Source organism: Entelurus aequoreus, linkage group LG15 (assembly GCF_033978785.1).
Source record: "Entelurus aequoreus isolate RoL-2023_Sb linkage group LG15, RoL_Eaeq_v1.1, whole genome shotgun sequence".
Lineage (NCBI taxonomy): Eukaryota > Metazoa > Chordata > Actinopteri > Syngnathiformes > Syngnathidae > Entelurus > Entelurus aequoreus.
Window position 1 is genome coordinate 15,091,327 of NC_084745.1, and position 15,091 is coordinate 15,106,417.

General features: G+C 39.0%; 1 protein-coding gene and 1 long non-coding RNA gene across 5 annotated transcripts in view; one reads left to right on the top strand and one right to left on the bottom strand.

Moving 5' to 3' along the window:
• Positions 1-15,091, bottom strand: part of LOC133629856 (uncharacterized) — a 643,518-nt gene that overhangs the window by 391,903 nt on the left and 236,524 nt on the right. The gene's annotated exons all lie outside the window — the stretch shown is intronic.
• The window catches only part of cdh10a (cadherin 10, type 2a (T2-cadherin)), an 87,966-nt gene that overhangs the window by 61,205 nt on the left and 11,670 nt on the right, over positions 1-15,091 (top strand). For both annotated transcript variants that reach the window (XM_062020902.1, XM_062020903.1), the window contains exons 3-6: positions 10,046-10,340; positions 14,302-14,421; positions 14,532-14,699; positions 14,779-14,960. In XM_062020902.1, coding sequence (XP_061876886.1) covers positions 10,046-10,340; positions 14,302-14,421; positions 14,532-14,699; positions 14,779-14,960 — 765 coding nt within the window. The remainder of the gene's footprint in view (positions 1-10,045; positions 10,341-14,301; positions 14,422-14,531; positions 14,700-14,778; positions 14,961-15,091) is intronic.

Genomic DNA, 15,091 nt, shown 5'->3' on the forward strand with positions numbered 1-15,091 from the left:
GATGTTCTCCCGAAATGTGTTTGTCATTCCTGTTTGGTGCGGGTTCACAGTGTGGCGCATATTTGCAACAGTGTTAAAGTTGTTTATACACCCACCCTCAGTGTGACCTGTATGGCTGTTGACCAAGTATGCTTGCATTCACTTGTGTGTGTGAAAAGCCGTAGATATTATGTGATTGGGCCGGCACGCAAAGGCAGTGCCTTTAAGGTTTATTGGCGCTCTGTACTTCTCCCTACGTCCGTGTACACAGCGGCGTTTTAAAAAGTCATACCTTTTACTTTTTGAAACCGATACCAATAATTTACGATATCACATTTTAAAGCATTTATCTACTTATGAGTGATAGCTTTATGATGACGGGCTGTCCGCTGGAATTTGTTTGCACCTAAATGGTATTCACAAAAAACCGCACGCACTTTGTTAGGACCCTGCAACAGGATTATGTCAGCTGGTAGCGTTTACGGTCAGGTTGCATGTGTTTATTTTCCTTATAGGAAGTTAACCCCGAAAGGGACAAGCGGTAGAAAATGGATGGATGGATGGAAGTTAATGCACGGTGAGAATCCTATGCAGTCAAGCTGTTGACATCTTGGTGTTTGCTAGTTATAACGCTAGCTCGCTTGATTCCTATTGTTACGTTTTTTGCAACAAAATAATACTTTTTACACTAGTTTAAAAACAATTGTGTTTGCAATCAAATGGTCGTTATTACAATGTTGCTATCTTGATTACGTTTTTTGCAACTGTGTGGTTGTTTTCTGTTTGATCACAGTCATTACATTTAGATTAGCTTCTCCACTTTATCACTTGCTGAGTTTATGCAGTTAATTTTCGCAACTGTTATTACAATATTGCTATCTTGATTGTGTTTTTGTTTTTGCAACAAAGGGTAGTTAGAACCTGATTTACTAAGATCCTAATACCACGCGCTAAACAGCGTTTTTCCCCCGACATGACGGTATGCTGCCTTCCGGTCGTGACATCGCTGGTAAAACGAGCAGAGGCGCATGTTAAGCAACTTACAAGCAGAAACAGTGTGAAGACAGAAAAGGAAGAATGGAAGCATTTTGGCTTGAAAACTAACAATAAAGGTGAAGCTATAAACACTAGATCGCCGCCATGCAAGCAGTGCTGGAAATCATGGCTAGCTAGCTAGCGGCTAAAGTCCATCCGCAGTCGACAGTGTTTTAGCTACTTCTAAATCACAAAGCCTCGCCTCCATGGCGACGAATAAAGTATGTTTCTTACAAGTATCATCCCTGCAGGACCAGGAATAGCTAAACATGCTTCACTACACACCGTAGGAGGATACAATAGCTAACTGCTAACAGCTAACAGCAAGCGAGTGCTCAATGTAAACAAATGCCATGGGTGGATCTACACAGACATCGACTGTAATGATACCAAGTACAATAGCCTTTTGTAGTCAATACTACAATGAGTACGTTACATAATCATTTGTCCCTTTTATTGTTTATAAAGTCAGAAATTGTGGCCCTGGACACAGGAGAACTTTAATTATGACCAATGTATGATCCTGTAACTACCGTATTTTCCGGACCATTGGGCGCACCGGATTATAAGGCGCACTGCTCATGAATGGCATACTTGCCAACCTTGAGACAGCTAGAATTCACCAACTCGAGTATTTCACACATATATATATATATATATATATATATATATATATATATATATATATATATATATATATATATATATATATATATATATATATATATATATATATATATATATATATATATATATATTTTATTATACATATAAATAAAATAAATACTTGAATGTCAGTGTTCCGGAGGCTATCCAGTAGATGGCAGTATTGTCCTGTTTAAGAGTGTCACAACATTGCTGTTTACGGCAGACAAACTGCTTTACGGTAGTCGAAAACGTGACTACTGCTGTTGTTGTGTGTTGTTACCGCGCTGGGAGGACGTCAATGAAACTGCCTAACAATAAACCCACATAAGAAACCAAGAAATCGCCCTCGATCATTCTACAGTTATAACGTCATTGGGCAGGCACTCTGTTTATATAGTGGGAAAGCTGACGTGAAAATAGACTGTCCCCACTCAGGTCCGCATGGAGCTGGAGGGGCATGGCCTCCAGCTCCGGCTGAATTCCGGGAGTCTCCCGGTAAAACCGGGAGGGTTGGCAAGTATGTGAATGGTCTATTTTCGATCTTTTTTCCTATCTTTGAAACTTTCGTGATTTAGGGCTATATAATTAAACATTGATTGATTGATTGATATAAGGCACACCGGAGTCATATATATATATATATATATATATATATATATATATATATATATATATATATATATATATATATATATATATATATATATATATACATACATGCTATATATGTATATATATATATATATATATATATATATATATATATATATATATATATATATATATATATATATGTATATATATATATATAAATATACATATATACATATATATATACATATATATATATATATATACATATATATATATATATATACATATATACACATATATATATATATACATATATACACATATATATATATATATATATATATATATATATATATATATATATATATATATATATATATATATATATATATATATATATATATATATATATATATATATTTTTTTTTTTTTTTTTTTTTTTTTTCTAAATGTAAAACACTTCCTTGTGGTCTACATAACATGTAATGGTGGTTCTTTGGTCAAAATGTTGCATAGATTATGTTTTACAGATCATCTTCAAGCCGCTTTCTGACAGTCTATATTTTCAATGCAACATATACAATTTTTGGTGGCGTTTACTTGAGTCATATTGCAGTCTGCACGTATTTCTTATGTGTGACTGCCAACTACCGGTCACACTTATCATTACACCATGGACCAAATAAAATAGCTTCGAGGGCGGTAAGCAAAACTGGAATTATTCCGTACATTAGGCACACCAGGTTGAAAATGAAAGGATTTTAAGTGCGCCTTATCGTCCCGGAAAATACGGTACTTGGTATTGGATTGATACCAACATTTGTAATATCACCCAAAACTAATGCAAAGTATCCAAACAACAGAATAATAAGTGCTTATAACATTTTAACAGAAGTGTAGATAGAACATGTTAAAACAGAAAGTTAGCAGATATTAACAGTAAATAAACAAGTAGATTAATAATCAATTGTATACCTTTTGTCCCTCATAATTTTGACAAAATAATAGAATGAGAAATGACAAAATAATATTACTGCATATGTCAGCAGCCAAATTAGCAGCATTTGTTACTTACTACTAAAAGACAAGTTGTCTAGTTAGTCACTATTTTTTTTATTGTTCTTTAATTGCTATAAGAAATTTATGTTTAGCGCGTCATAATATTTTCTGTTAAAATAAAGGCAATACATTTTGTGGTCCCCTTTATTTTAAAAAGTATTGAAATACATACAAATTGGTATGGGGACAACTTTAGTACATGCAAACCTTCAGAAAATCAGGCCCTTTGTCGTTATTTTATAGTTATCGTATTTTCCGGACCATAGGGCGCACCGGATTATAAGGCGCACTGCCGATGAATTATCTATTTTCGATCTTTTTGCATATAAAAGGTGCCCCGGATTATAGGGCGCATTGAATGAGTCTTATTATTTTATTTTTTTGGTGGTTCTTTGGTCAAAATGTTGCATGGATTATGTTTTACAGATCATCTTCGAGCCGCTTTCTGACAGTCGCTTCCGGATGCGCCGTTTTGTGGGCGGTCTTATTTACGTGGCTCACCTTCGGCAGCGTCTTCTCCCCGTCATCTTTGTTGTAGCGGTGTAGCGTGCAAAGGACGGGTGTGGAAGAAGTGTCAAAAGATGGAGCTAACCGTTTTAATGACATTCAGACTTTACTTCAATCAATAACGGAGCAGCATCTCCTCATCCGGAAACAACAACAACGCCGGAAATGTGTCCCGTGAAAAACCGTACGACCGGAACTCTCTAGTAACTAAAGTTCCTTAGGTGAATAATGTAAACTCACTACACCGGAATGTTTTAGCGCTTTCATGGCGAGTTTACTGACATATATAAGTAAGAACTGTACCTACGTTATATTAGAAATGGCATCAGTGGAGGATGAATGTCCCATAACAAGAAGATAGAGAAAAATAAGAAGCTTATCGACTACGTCGTCGGCACAGACTACAAAGGCAGATGTGCGCAAGTTTTCAGGATTTATGCAGATCCCAAATACAGATCAGCAGGTACCAGAAGGTAAGAAAAGTTGCCTTTGCATAATATTGCGAAACAAAACGCCAGATATGTCTTACCTTATGCACACACCATAATAATACTCATATGTTAAAGCACAGTACAATCCATCAAGCGGTGTGGCTTCATAGCTTACCAAAGTCGTACTAAAACGTTTTGATAGATTTTTGAGCGCCGTGTGTAATGTTCTATATTTTCAATGGAACATATAAAATGTTGGTGTTGTTTACTTGAGTGATATTGCCATCACCACGTATCTCTCATGTTTGACTGCCATCTACTGGTCACACTTATCATTACACCATGTAAATAAAATACAATTGCTTCGAAGTCGGTGAGCAAAGTCAGAATTATTCCGTACATTAGGCGCACCGGGTTTTAAGGCACACTGTCGAGTTTTGAGGACAAATTATTTTAAAGGCCTACTGAAACCCACTAGTACCGACCACGCAGTCTGATAGTTTATATATCAATGATGAAATCTTAACATTGCAACACATGCCAATACGGCCGGGTTAACTTATAAAGTGCAATTTTAAATTTCCCTCGAAACTTCCGGTTGAAAACGTCTCGGTATGATGACGTTTGCGCGTGACGTCACGCGTTGAAGCGGAAGTATTCGGACACATTGTATCTCAATACAAACAGCTCTGTTTTCATCGCAAAATTCCACAGTATTCTGGACATCTGTTTTGGTGAATCTTTTGCAATTTGTTCAATGAACAATGGAGACTGCAAAGAAGAAAGCTGTAGGTGGGATCGGTGTATTAGCGGCTGGCTGCAGCAACACAACCAGGAGGACTTTGAGTTGAATAGCAGACGCGCTATACGACGCTAGCCACCGACCGCATTGATGATCGGGTGAAGTCCTTCATCGCGCCGTCGATCGCTGGAACGCAGGTGAGCACGGGTGTTGATGAGCAGATGAGGGCTGGCGTAGGTGGATAGCTAATGTTTTTAGCATAGCTCTGTCGAGGTCCCGTAGCTAAGTTAGCTTCAATGGCATTGTTAGCAACAGCGTTGCTAGCCTTAACCAGGCTGGAAAGCATTAACCGTGTGGTTACAGGTCCAGAGTTTAGTATTGTTGATCTCCTGTCTATCCTTCCAGTCAGGGGCTTATTTCTTTTGTTTCTATCTGCAGTTAAGCCCGATGCTATCACGTTAGCTCCGTAGCTAAAGTGCTTCACCGATGTATTGTCGTGGGGATAAAAGTCACTGTGAATGTCCATTTTGCGTTCTCGACTCTCATTTTCAAGAGGATATAGTATCCGAGGTGGTTTAAAATACAAATCTGTGATCCACAATAGAAAAAGGAGAAAGTGTGGAATCCAATGAGCCCTTGTACCTAAGTTACGGTCAGAGCGAAAAAAGATACGTCCTGCACTGCACTCTAGTCCTTCACTCTCACGTTCCTCATCCACAAATCTTTCATCCTCGCTCAAATTAATGGGGTAATCGTCGGTTTCTCGGTCCGAATCGCTCTCGCTGCTGGTGTAAACAATGGGGAAATGTGGGGAGCCTTTCAACCTGTGACGTCACGCTACTTCCGGTACAGGCAAGGCTTTTTTTTATCAGCGACCAAAAGTTGCGAACTTTATCGTCGATGTTCTCTACTAAGTCCTTTCAGCAAAAATATGGTAATATCGCGGAATGATCAAGTATGACACATAGAATGGATCTGCTATCCCCGGTTAAATAAGAAAATGTCATTTCAGTAGGCCTTTAAGTGCGCCTTATAGTCCGGAAAATACGATACATGTTGAGTTGTTTTTTTTAAATAGTTTTAGAGCGCAGTCATTGGTTGCTCTAACGACCAAATGCTAGTTTTTACACTGTCATTCCATTAGTTTGATTTCAATTCATATATTTTTGCAACCAAACACTTGCTAGTACCCATTGATGTGATTTTTACATTTCTCACACAGCATAAAGCTTTCGACAAAAAAAAAAAAAAAAAAAATGTATACACACCTTTAGGAGATTGGCAAACACGTGTGGAAAATGTTGGCAATATTGGTTTGAAAAAACAAAAAAAACATGGCCACCATCAAGCAAGACGTTTTTGCAACTAACAGCCCACACATTATTGACCATTAGCCTTATATTCATAAATTGTTGATGAGCAAGTGTTTTCCAAAGCCTGTTGACCACAACCTACAGCAGAAGACCCCAATTTTACAGTGGCAAAATATCCCATAATGAAACGACCGAACTGCTTTCCACGTCACACATGAAACGGACACAAGTTTGCATCTTCCCTTGACCAGCAACCGTTTGAAAGTGCAAACTTTTAAGAAACGCTGCATGAAACAACACTTCATTGGCTTGTCTTTGAGCCCCTAACAACCACAGAGGAAGAGGAGGTTGTGTTCCCAGTCCTTAAGCAAGATGTGCGAATGTGACACAATACGAAGGCACATTCGAGTCCTGCTGAAGAAAGGAGAACTGGAGCATTAGAAGAAAAAAAACAAAAAACTATTCTGTGGGATTTTATGGGATGTAATGTGCACTGAGAGGGTCCGCCTGCTCCCAAATCGCTGCTGCATCGATTCCGGCGGACGTCAGGCCGATACAAAAGAATGAATGACGTGAATGGTGGAGTCGGGCAAATTGCTGTGAATGATTACTTTTAAAAAACTTTTTTTTAGCCACCGCTTAGGAGAGAAATAATGTTCTGCAGCGAACCAGACATGACGGCCATGTTAAAGGGCATCTGCAATTCTTTATGGGTAATTTTGCCAATCGATCACAATCTTTATGAGAGACAAAAACACACATCTTTTTTGGGGGGGGCGGGTGATTCTAAATATAATAAAACCCACTTGGAAGACGCGGCTAATGGGAGTCACCGTTGTAACAACTTCAAAACCCTCCTTCAATGTTTTATATACCGTATTTTCCGGACTATAAGGCACACTTAAAATCCTTCTTTTTTCTTCAAAACTCGACAGTGCGCCTTATAACCCGGTGCTCCTAATGTAAGAAATACGTTTAGTTGAGCTTACCCACCTCGAATCAATTTTATTTGGTACATGGTGTAATGATACGTGTGACCAGTAGATGGCAGTCAAACATAAAAGATAAGTGTAGGTTGCACCATTTGATGTGCTTCAACATACGAGTATGATTATGGTGTGTGTATAAGGTAAGATATATTATCTGCCGTTTTGTTTCGCAATATTATGCAAAAGCAACTTTTCTTACCTTCTGCTACCTGCTGATCTGTATTTGGGATCTGCATAAATCCTGAAAAATTGCGTGCGTCCGCCTTTGTAGTCCGTGTTGACCCCGTAGTCGATAAGCTTCTTCTTTTTCTCTATCTTCTTGTTATGTGACATTCATCCTCCACTGTTGCCATTTCTAATATAAAGTAGTGTAAAGTTCTTACTTACGTCTGTCAGTAAACTCACCATGAAAGCGCTAAAACATACCGGTATAGTGAGTTTCATTATTCACCCAAGGATCTTTAGTTATTAGAGTTCCGGTCGGACGTTTTTTCACGGGACACATTTCCGGTGTTGTTGTTTCCGGATGAGGAGATGCTTCTCCGTTATTGATTGAAGTAAAGTCTGAATGTCATTAAAACTGTTAGCTCCATCTTTTGACACTTCTTCCACCCCCGTCCTTGCACGCTACACCGCTACAACAAAGATGACGCGGAGAAGACGCTGCCGAAGGTGAGCAACGTAAATAAGACCGCCCACAAAACGACGCATCCGGAAGCGACTGTCAGAAAGCGGCTTGAAGATGATCTGTAAAACATCATCCATGCAACATTTTGACCAAAGAACCACCATTACATGTTATGTAGACCACAAGGAAGTGTTTTAATTTTTAATTTTTTTTATTTATAATATGACTCCTTTAATGCGACTTACAATCCGGTGCGCCTTATATAGGAAAACAGATAAAAAATAGACCATTCATCGGCAGTGTGCCTTATAATCCGGTGCACCCTATGTTCAGGAAAATATGGTACACACTGCAAGTATACATATATGTATATTATATATATTAGGGCTGCAACAACTAATCGATTAAATCGATTAAAATCTATTATAAAAATAGTTGGCGACTAATTTAGTCATCGATTCGTTGGATCTATGCTATGCGCATAGGCAATTTTTTAAAATGTTTTATTTTAATTGTATTTTGAAAAACAAGCTGAAAAACAATAATCAAAATAAGTATGGTGCCAGTATGCTGTTTTTTTTTTCAATAAAATACTGGAAAGGATAGAAATGTAGTTTGTCTCTTTTAGCCGATTATTAATCGATTAATCGAAGTAATAATCGACAGATTAATCGATTACCAAATTAATCGTTAGTTGCAGCCCTTATATATATATATATATATATATATATATATATATATATATATATATATATATATATATATATATATATATATATATATATATATATATATATATATATATACAATATGCAGTAACAGACACGTTCATAACAAAGTATAATATGTTCAATATTTACCATATTTTTATCATTTTAATCAGTGTTGGGGCTGATTTCGTCAGTGCATTTTTTGTTTTACGTTTCCACAGCAGCACACTTTCGACTTCTGGCAACAAAAGTGAAGTGACTTATATTTATATAACACTTTTCTCTAATGACACAAAGCGCTTTACATAGTGAAACCCATTATCTAAGTAAACCAGTGTGGGTGGCACTGGGAGCAGGTGGGTAAAGTGTCTTGCCCAAGGACACAACTGTGACAAGCATGGCAGAAGTGGGGATCGAACCTATAACCCCTCAATTTGCTGGCACGGCCGCTCTACCAACCTAGCTACGGCGTCCCAAATGTGTGTTCCTCGTTCCAGAAACAAACGCCCGTGTCTTCTAATCATGGCAGATTCGGTAACAAGCAACCAAGATTACTATTTTTAGACAAATGAGGATTCACAACCTTATCTTTTTGAAGCTGAACATGCAGAGGATGAACCGCTGCTTCGAGAAGCCAGCACAAAGTAAGAGTGATACGTTGGAGCATAAGGAAGTTGAGAGAGTGAGGTGAAAGTGACTGGAAGCTGCAAAATGTGGAATTTGAAGCCATGCTATTTCGACATAAATAGAGTGCTTACCCAAAAGTAAACCGGAAAGCTGGACCATACAGACAACTGTCCATTGAGTGAGTCACACTTTAATATTTATCAGGATACATGCAATACGACGTGCGTGTATCATGACCGATGGCATACGCTGTCGAGCTAGCTGTGTACAAACAAAACGTAAAATGCAGGCTAATACTTTACAGATATTGTAATATGATTGTTCATGTTTTTCAGTCAGTACAGATTGGTGTCTTATCACAGTGTTGTGCATTAAAAACTCAAACGCATTTCATGCTAGCTTATCTCTTTCCGTAGTTAACTTTTACAGCTAATATCGAAACCCGCCGATGTGTTACTACGCTAGAAAAATAGTTCCTCAGTGTTCGCTCTTACAATAACAATGTTGCTACAGTTCGGTTATTATACAGGCTACAAAACGTAAATGAAGTATTGTTGACGATTTTTGAATGCATTATTAAAGTGTGGAATTGATTGCTCCTATTAGCTACATTGCTAGCCACCAAGAAAAAGACCATTTTGTACATGTAAGATTGCAAAATTCCCCCCAAAAGTGCAGTTCCCTTTAAAATTTAATCTGAAATAAATTGCAATTTGTAATCGGAAAATAATTCACGTTTTGTTGTCGTCTTGACCACTCACAATCTCTCCATCCGCTCCCCAGCTGCGCTCCAACATGGACAAAGACGACGGAACGGTCAAGTACATCCTAACGGGGGACGGTGCCGGCACCCTCTTCCTGATCGACGAAAACTCCGGCGACATTCACGCCACCAAGAGGCTGGACCGCGAGGACAAGGCCATGTACACGCTGCACGCCAAGGTGCTGGATCGCACCACCAACCAGGAGCTGGAGCCAGACACCGAGTTCAATATCAAGATCCATGACATTAACGACAACGCCCCTAAATTCGAGCGGGACGTCTACTTCGCCAACGTGCCGGAGATGTCGGACGTCGGTAAGTGCGCTACTTCTTAGGACGGCAAAAGTCAGAGAACTGCAAAATGTATTAATTTGCATGTTACCAAAAATATATATTTTGGTCAAGCTAGTAACAAATTATGAGCTAGCGTTTGATTGCAAATAACATAATGATAGCGACAAAAGCATCTGACTTGAAAATTACTCAGGATCAAAGCTGTGTTTTTCCGGTTTTACGTAATGTAAACTTGTTTTTGTCATTTCCTGTTGCCAATGGGTGGCGCTATGACTAATTCAAGCATAACGTCAGGGTGTTATCTTCAAAACAAAACAGTATCTCCTAATAGGTACTATTTTGGGGTCTTTATGCACACACCATAATAATACCCGTATGTTGAAGCACAGTACGTCTGACTACGGTAAACGTAATGCTCCATCAAGTGGTGCGGCAACATAGTTACCAAAGTTGTACTGAAACATTTTGAGAGCTGTTTGTAATATTCTCAATTATCAATGACATCAGTTTTGGTGTTGCTTGCTTTCGGTTACTTGTTAGCATTATTTATTGAACAGGTGTCAACCTCCAGTCCACATGTATCTCTTATCTGTGACTGCCATCTCCTGGTCACACATTTTACTTCATGTACCAAATAAAATCGCTTTGAGGTCAGAATTTAATACATACATTAAACCTAAAATTAAATTATTTTTTTTTACCTCGGGCCCAACTTTTTCACTCCAGAGGGAGTGCACACTCAAATATTAACACTGAATTAGCAATGTTACTCTTGACTTTAATTGTATTCAATTAGGGCTGCAACAATTAATCGATTACATCGATTAAAATCGATTATTAAAATAGCTGCCGATTAATTTAGTCATCGATTCGTTGGATCTATGCTATGCGCATGTGCAGAGGTTTTTATTTATTTATTTATTTATTTTTTTAAATAATACTTTATTTATAAGCTGCAACACTTACAAACAGCTGATAAACAATAATCAAAATAAGTATGGTGCCAGTATGCTGTTTTTTTCCAATAAAATACTGGATAGGATAGAAATGTAGTTTGTCTCTTTTATCCGATTATTAATCGATTAATCAAAGTAATAATCGACAGATTAATCGATTATCAAATTAATCGTTAGTTGCAGCCCTATATTCAATAATTATATCTAACCTACCTAGATAATAAACCTTGTTAAATGATATGAATCCATGAACCCAAAAGAAGGCACTCTTAAATACCAATGAAAATAAATGTAAAATACATTTACGCAGTGTTACAATAAATACATTAACTATATAATTTATAAATATGAATATGTTTTAATAAACTGTCAACATTTAAGAGAAAAAAAAATACAGCTTCACCACTTGGTCATAATTTTTGCGCTTCAACTTTTTTACTTGTTTACTGTCATTACTGCCACATGTGGTGCAAAAGTGTATTACAACTGAGTACCGCTGCGGCCCATACAGACCACAGCTAAAAAATATATTTTTTGGGGTTAGCAGCCCTATGGTAAAGAACTACAAGAGCATCGGGTTAAGGCGCACTGTCGACTTTAGAGAAAATTCAAGGATTTTACGTGAACCCCATAGTCCAAAATGAATAAAAAATGAATTATACAAAATAGAATTTGGTTGTAAGAGTTTTTTTTTTTTATTGCGATCAAACTAGGCTAGCAAGAGTAATTGGCATGATACATAATTGTGTTACTTTCTTCATCTCATTGCACTGATGTTTCATTATATAACACAAACCAGAGTGAGCTTTTTAGCCTTTAATACAGAAACAAAGCCGACAAGAAGCTCGTTGGATTCATATGTATTGACTCATTAAGTTGGAGTCATGTTCTGTAAAACATGAACAAGTGAGTATGTGTTTGTGTGCTGATATATTCACTTCTACGTTGTTTGGTCAGCCTCATTAAACATGCAAAACAAGCAATGTTATTTTCCATTTTTAATAGGCGATCCAAACGCTTCACGTTCAGATTGTCAGTCTTTCCAATTAAGGCTTTGCTCGGTAGCACTTATTCCATTCAAGTACATAAATAAACCAAACGGCCCGAATATAAACAGCGCTTATAAAGCATCATCCGCGCTAAGATTCTCAATTACACTGCCGCAAATGAATACAATTGAGCGGTTGAGGTGGGGGGGGGGCTCGATCAAAAGCCAATTATCTACGTGACAAATAACAAAAAGCGAGTTTGGGATGCATGACGTCTCATGGCTAAAGATGGGCCGGGATCGCCATTAGTCATCGGCGCGCTAATAAACAGTTTGGACCGAACACTGGGCTTAATCAAGTCAGCCAGCCGTAGAAATGCAGCGGCCATCAGTCGTGGCATTAAGTGGGACAGATGTTCAAGGCTTCATTAGTATGCGCCGAGACGCCCCGACCCAAAAAGGGGACACGGCGAAGGCCAAGGACGGTATGAGCGGTGTGGCCCTGCGGATAATATGAAGGTCGCAAGGACGCCTCTCTTTCTCCCCTTGTATTATTATTTTTACAGCAAAAAAACAGCCTTCATTAGTGTTCTGTCCGTGACATTTAGCTGCAATAAGCAGAATAAAATTGGGTCTGCGATGTTATGCAAATGCAAGATTTATTGCCAGGTTAACAAGGTTATTAAGAGACTCATCAGAGTAAAATGGGATGCAAATTTGAGGGGTTTCATAGTTAGACAAGCAGTTAACTCATGTGGCTAGGGCAGACCTGGGCATTCTGCGGCCCGTGTGAGGCCAATTATAAATTACAAAATACATTTTAAAAAGTATCTATGTCGAGTGTGCAATACAACGGTGCTGCTTTTGTTTTGAAAATCGTTATTTGTATTACTTCCGTGTGGACGTATGCGTGATTGTGAGTGAATGTGAACAACTGCAATTACAAAATAAAGTTGAAAAAACATCTATGTCCTGCGCGCAATACATCTGTGCTGCTTTTATTTTGAAAAGTATTATTTATGGGCGTGTGTCCGTGTGTAACCTGCGAGTGAAGGTGCACATGCAGCGACAAGTGATGCACGGTTTACACCCGAGACGCCAAAAAGAGAAAAGTTGATGAGGAATGGCGTGTTTTCAACAACACATGGACTGCAAAGCAACGTCCCCTCACCTAAGGTGCGTGCCTGCGCAATTGCGCACTGCTCAAGCGTCCGCTGCGCGCAGCAAGTATATGCCGCGCACCAAATCAAATCCCATCTGAATTATAAACAAAATAAACATATTTATTCTATGGAATTTTGCAATGCAACTTTGAGTGACAGTGACAACAAGCGGCCCTAACGGTGTTCGTCAACACCGTTCAATTGAACACCGTTCAATTATTGTAACGTCTATCGAGATGCTTCAAGGACAGGAATTATATCGATCACTTTATTGAACAAAACTGTTTATATTCGGACATAACCACACCAAAAACATGAGTAAAACAATTCTATCTCAAAAAACTAGTCATTTTCTGCCGTACAAACCAGGCCAAAACCAACTTGTCATCTGTCACCAACACGCATAGCACTAAACCACTGGTGCGTTTAAGGCCACACAAAAAGTCGGACAACTCACACACCACACAAAGTTACACTATGACTCCTCAGTCATACGTGTGCTTATTTTACTGTCATTTATTATTAATGTTAATTTATATATATTAGTCATGGAATGCTGTTACACACACTATGTTGAAGTATTACTATTATTATTATTATTATTATTATTTATCTTACGGTATACATCAAAAATAATATTGAGCAAAATTTAATTGAAATATTGTCGATGTGGCCCTCCAGCAGTGCTCGGGTAGCTCATGCGGCCCCCGGTAAAAATTAATTGCCCACCCCTGGGCTAGGGACTAGCAAACACCCAACTCCCTCTGGTGGCTGAAAAGTGCATTGCTCGTATGTAATGTAACCTGCAGATTTACTGCAAGAATGAATGGGCATGAATTCAGAACAAAAAAGTGTTATGCTTCCGTCCTCTGCAGGGACGTCGGTCGTCACGGTGACGGCCACGGATGCCGACGACCAAACGTACGGCAACAGCGCCAAGCTGGTCTACAGCATCCTGCAGGGACAGCCTTACTTCTCGGTGGACTCTGAGAACGGTATGACAAACCCCGACTATAGTCCATTGTTGAAGTGTGACGGAGTAGTAAAAGACGGGTTCTGCCGAACTCAAAATGCAGATCCTTTGAGAGATTGGTTTTCATTCCAGGCACTATCAAGACAGCCCTTCCCGGCATGGATCGGGAGGTCAGGGAGGAGTACCAGGTGGTGATCCAGGCCAAGGACATGGCGGGACAGATGGGGGGCCTGTCGGGGACCACCACGGTCAGCATCACCCTCACCGACGTCAACGACAGCCCGCCTCGCTTTGCAAACCGTAAGCTGCTGAAAAGCGGACCCTTCTAATGACATGTAAAGGACACACCACCGAATAATGTGACCGCTGTCGCGTACAGATTCCTTCCGTGTCACCGCCATGGAGTCTACGGAGGTCGGTGGCGCCATCGGCCGCATCAAAGCCGACGACCCAGATGTGGGTCGGAACGCTGAGATGGAGTACACTGCGGTTGGCGGCCATGACATGTTCAACATTGTGACGGACAAGACCACGCAGGAAGGAGTGATCATCATCAAAGGGGTGATTTGTTGTTCATTCATTTACTACACCTCTGGTCCTCGTGCGGGTTTAGTTTAGTTTAGTTTATTAAGGATCCCCATTAGTCTGCACCGCAGTGGAGACTATTCTTCCTGGGGTCCAGGAAGAATAGG